At 63.7% G+C, this 3,164-nt stretch overlaps 3 protein-coding genes across 3 annotated transcripts in view; 2 read left to right on the top strand and 1 right to left on the bottom strand.

Moving 5' to 3' along the window:
* Window positions 1-439, top strand: part of TNNC2 (troponin C2, fast skeletal type) — a 1,928-nt gene extending 1,489 nt beyond the window's left edge. Inside the window, 2 exon segments of the mRNA XM_031058011.1 lie at window positions 7-115; window positions 194-439. Coding sequence (XP_030913871.1) covers window positions 7-115; window positions 194-225 — 141 coding nt within the window. The 3' untranslated portion in view covers window positions 226-439.
* Window positions 440-997: 558 nt separating this feature from the next.
* Window positions 998-1,978, top strand: LOC106631847 (regulator of G-protein signaling 9-binding protein-like). Its single transcript, XM_031058007.1, is given in 2 exon segments — window positions 998-1,288; window positions 1,291-1,978. Coding segments are annotated over 2 exon segments (630 nt in total). The 5' UTR covers window positions 998-1,051; the 3' UTR covers window positions 1,684-1,978.
* On the bottom strand, window positions 1,946-3,159 carry UBE2C (ubiquitin conjugating enzyme E2 C; the record flags this gene model as incomplete). The annotated part of the gene is made up of 5 exons (XM_031058067.1): window positions 1,946-2,141; window positions 2,277-2,336; window positions 2,470-2,674; window positions 2,846-2,932; window positions 3,067-3,159. Coding segments are annotated over 5 exons (504 nt in total), but the record flags the coding sequence as incomplete, so codon positions are not given.
* Window positions 3,160-3,164: the final 5 nt, after the last annotated feature.

Raw genomic sequence — 3,164 nt, 5'->3', positions numbered from 1 at the left:
ATCAAGGAGCTGGGTGAGATCCTGAGGGCCACCGGGGAGCCTGTCACTGATGAGGACATAGAGGACATGATGAAGGACTCAGACAAGAACAATGACGGTCGCATCGACTTTGATGGTGAGCAATGGCCCCAGCCAAGCATTCATGTTGTGCACCCAGGCAGGGCCATGGGCTGAGGCTGCTGCTCTCTTGCAGAGTTCCTGAAGATGATGGAGGGTGTGCAGTAAGGGACCAGACATTCCTCAGGCCAGCTGCTGCATCCAGCCCTGCTCCCCTGCTGTCCAGGGAGCAGCAGCTCCACAGCATCTGGCCCTCAGCACTTGCTGGGACCTTGCTCTGTGCCAGGGTCCTGGTCTCATCTCACCACCGGCGGCTGAGTTTTTCCTCCCATCTGTCACCTATGGCTTTGACTCGAGCCTCAATTAAAGAGGAAAGGCTTGAGCTGCTGGTGCAGGATTTCACTGGGGGTGCATGGAGAGGGGGGCTGTGGCAGCGTGTCCCTGCTCTGCTCCCCAGGGAGGGAACGTGGGCAGGCTCACACCACGGGGCAGTGCTGCAGGGACAGCCCAGAGTTGTGGTTCCCACGGCCTCCTGGGCAGGCGCCAGCGCTGAGCTCAGAGTTTCCGTGCAGAGCAGCTCGTTCACACGCCAGAGACTGAGCCTGGCCCCGAGGCTCTTGCTCCGGGGCAGGGCTGTGGGACCACAGGGGTTCTAGAGAGCCACCACTGCCCGCCTCACATCTCCCACCCAGAATACCTGGCTATAAGGTGGAAGGGCAGGAGGAGCCCCTTCCCTACAGAGGAAAGGTGACACTTGTGTCTGCATCCCTCTGTGAAGAGGCTGTGCCAGCCTGCTGGAAATCACAGCTCCCTGGGGACCAGCAGGGGTGGAGCACAGCAGGGGGATGAGGCGGGGTGCAGTCCCCAGCCAGGGTGGGTGGGACCACCGAACCAAAACACAGCTCAGAGCGGGTCACAGCACAGCGCAGCGGCACAGAGCAGAGCCAGCAGCCACCGTGGCCATCCTGCCCCTGCCCTGTTGTCACGGGCTGTGATGGCACCAGGCAGAAGGGATGCGTGCCGTGGGCGGGGGGCAGTGGGAACGTGTGCCACAGCCCAGGCTGCCCTCTGCAAGGCCACGGCCGGACACCGGCAGCTGGTGCTGCAGCTCGGGGGGAGCGGGGACGGCCCCCGGCTGCGAGAGGAGCGACGCAGGAGGAGCGCAGAGGCCTGTGAGCTCAGCATGGGTAAGGAGGGCACTGCTGTACCGGGCAGCAGCCACGGGAGCCTCTGGCCAGCCCCCGGGAGTGGCAGGAGCTGGAGCGGCTCTGGGTGCTCTTCCTCTCCGCCCTGGAGCTCTTCCTGCAGGACCTGCACAGAGCCCAGCACCTCTGCCAGCTCTTCTCCGTGCAAGGGGGCGGTGTTGCCCCGCTGCACACTGGGCTGGGGGGCTGGGGGCTGCCCAGCCGGAGAGGAGGGGGTCCCACGCAGCCCCCGACCACCCAGAGCTTGGAGGAGGAGATCGAGCAGGTGAGGGCCACGCTGGCAGTGATGGAGAGCGGAGCCAACATTCCACCATGGACAGTGGAAGCCACGGAGACCACACAGCCGGCAGAGACAAGCGGCACCGCAGAGAGAGCGGCCTGGGGAGGCGCCTGTGCTGGGCACTGCTGTGGGGTGCTGTGAGCTAGGGGGGCAGGAGAGGTGGCACCCCTGTCACAGAGCAGGGGACAGAGGTACCCCTACAGTCCTCAACCTCTGCCTTTGCAGGTGATGGTGAGAGCTGCTCCCACCCTGTACACAAAATGGGATCACTCCAGGTCCCCAAAGATTTATAAACTCCTGTTACCCCACAGGGGTCTGTATCCCTTCCACCCTTCCTGCCCACACTTGCAGAGGGGCCTCTGGGCACTCTGGGTGTGCCAGAGCTGCCACAGAATCCCCTGCAGAAGTTATAAACCTGCATTTATTTATACATTAACCGTGGCTTGGACTGCGACATTAATTTAAAAACAGCCTATGATACAGAAGGCGGGGGACGGCCGGGAGGGAGGGAGGGGCTGGGCTGAGGGGCCGTGGTGACGGTCAGGTCTCCTGGCTCTTGGTCTGCTTGTTGTACGTCTCCCGCACATACTTCTTGTAGGCTGAGGAGAGAGGGGGAACATGACACCACCTGAGGCAGTGGCCAGGGCAGCTGTGGGGCCAGACAGGCACTGGGGGATGTGCTGCTGCCCATCCCGCTGGGGAAGGAGCAGGAGGGTTCTACTTCAGGCACTCACCGACTTGGTTCTTCCAGAGCTCGGCTGCATGTGTGTTCAGAGGGCTCTCGATGTTTGGCTCTGCAAACAGTGGCTGGGTCAGCTGGTGGGAGGTGACCTGGACACCCCTGAGCCCTGATCTGGGTAGGACAGCCCCACCACCACCACCATCCCTTCCCCCAGCACTCCATAGCAGCTTGTCCACGAGACCCACCTGCCAGCAGGCTCTGTATGGAGAGCAGGATGGTGCGGACATCATACAGCGCTGACCACTTCTCCTTGAGGATGTCGAGGCAGATGTTGCCCTGGGTGTCGACGTTGGGGTGGTAGCAGGGGGTCAGGAACCGCACGGTGGGTGCTGTGTAGGGGTACCCGCTGGGGAACTCCAGCGACAGCTTGTACCGCAGCTCCTCGTAGGCCTGGGGGTGGGAGTCAATGGCACAGGAGTCAGGGGGGGCTGGAGCCCCAGAGGTGCGGGGAAGCCTCGGGGAAAAAGAGAAACAGGGGCAGGGGAGGGCTGGGGCCACCCTCAGCTGAAGGGAGGAAAGTGGGGCACGGTCAGGCCCCCAGACCGGGATCTCGCCTCTCACCGTCCCGGCGGCGCCGTCAATGGTCCCGATCCACTTGAACAGGTTGTCGGACTCGGGGAAGGCAGAGATGCCTTTGTCACCGGACATCTGCGGAGGCAGCGTGTTAGGGCGGCCCCGGACACCCCCCATCCCAGTTCAGCCCCAGGTGCCTTTGGGACCCCCAACCCCCGGCTTGGTCCCAGGATCCCCAAATCCCGACTCGGCCCCGGGGTCCCACTCACCATCAACGCCATCAGTTCTTGCTGCAGCCTGCGGAGAAAGCGCACGTTACCGGCCGGCTCACCGGGGCAGCCCCCGCCCTCAGCCCCGGTCCCGGCCC

Source organism: Geospiza fortis, unplaced genomic scaffold (assembly GCF_000277835.1).
Source record: "Geospiza fortis unplaced genomic scaffold, GeoFor_1.0 scaffold188, whole genome shotgun sequence".
NCBI classification, from domain to species: Eukaryota; Metazoa; Chordata; class Aves; order Passeriformes; family Thraupidae; genus Geospiza; species Geospiza fortis.
The sequence above is the reverse complement of the archived record's forward strand: the minus strand, read 5'-3'. Positions and strand labels throughout refer to the sequence as shown.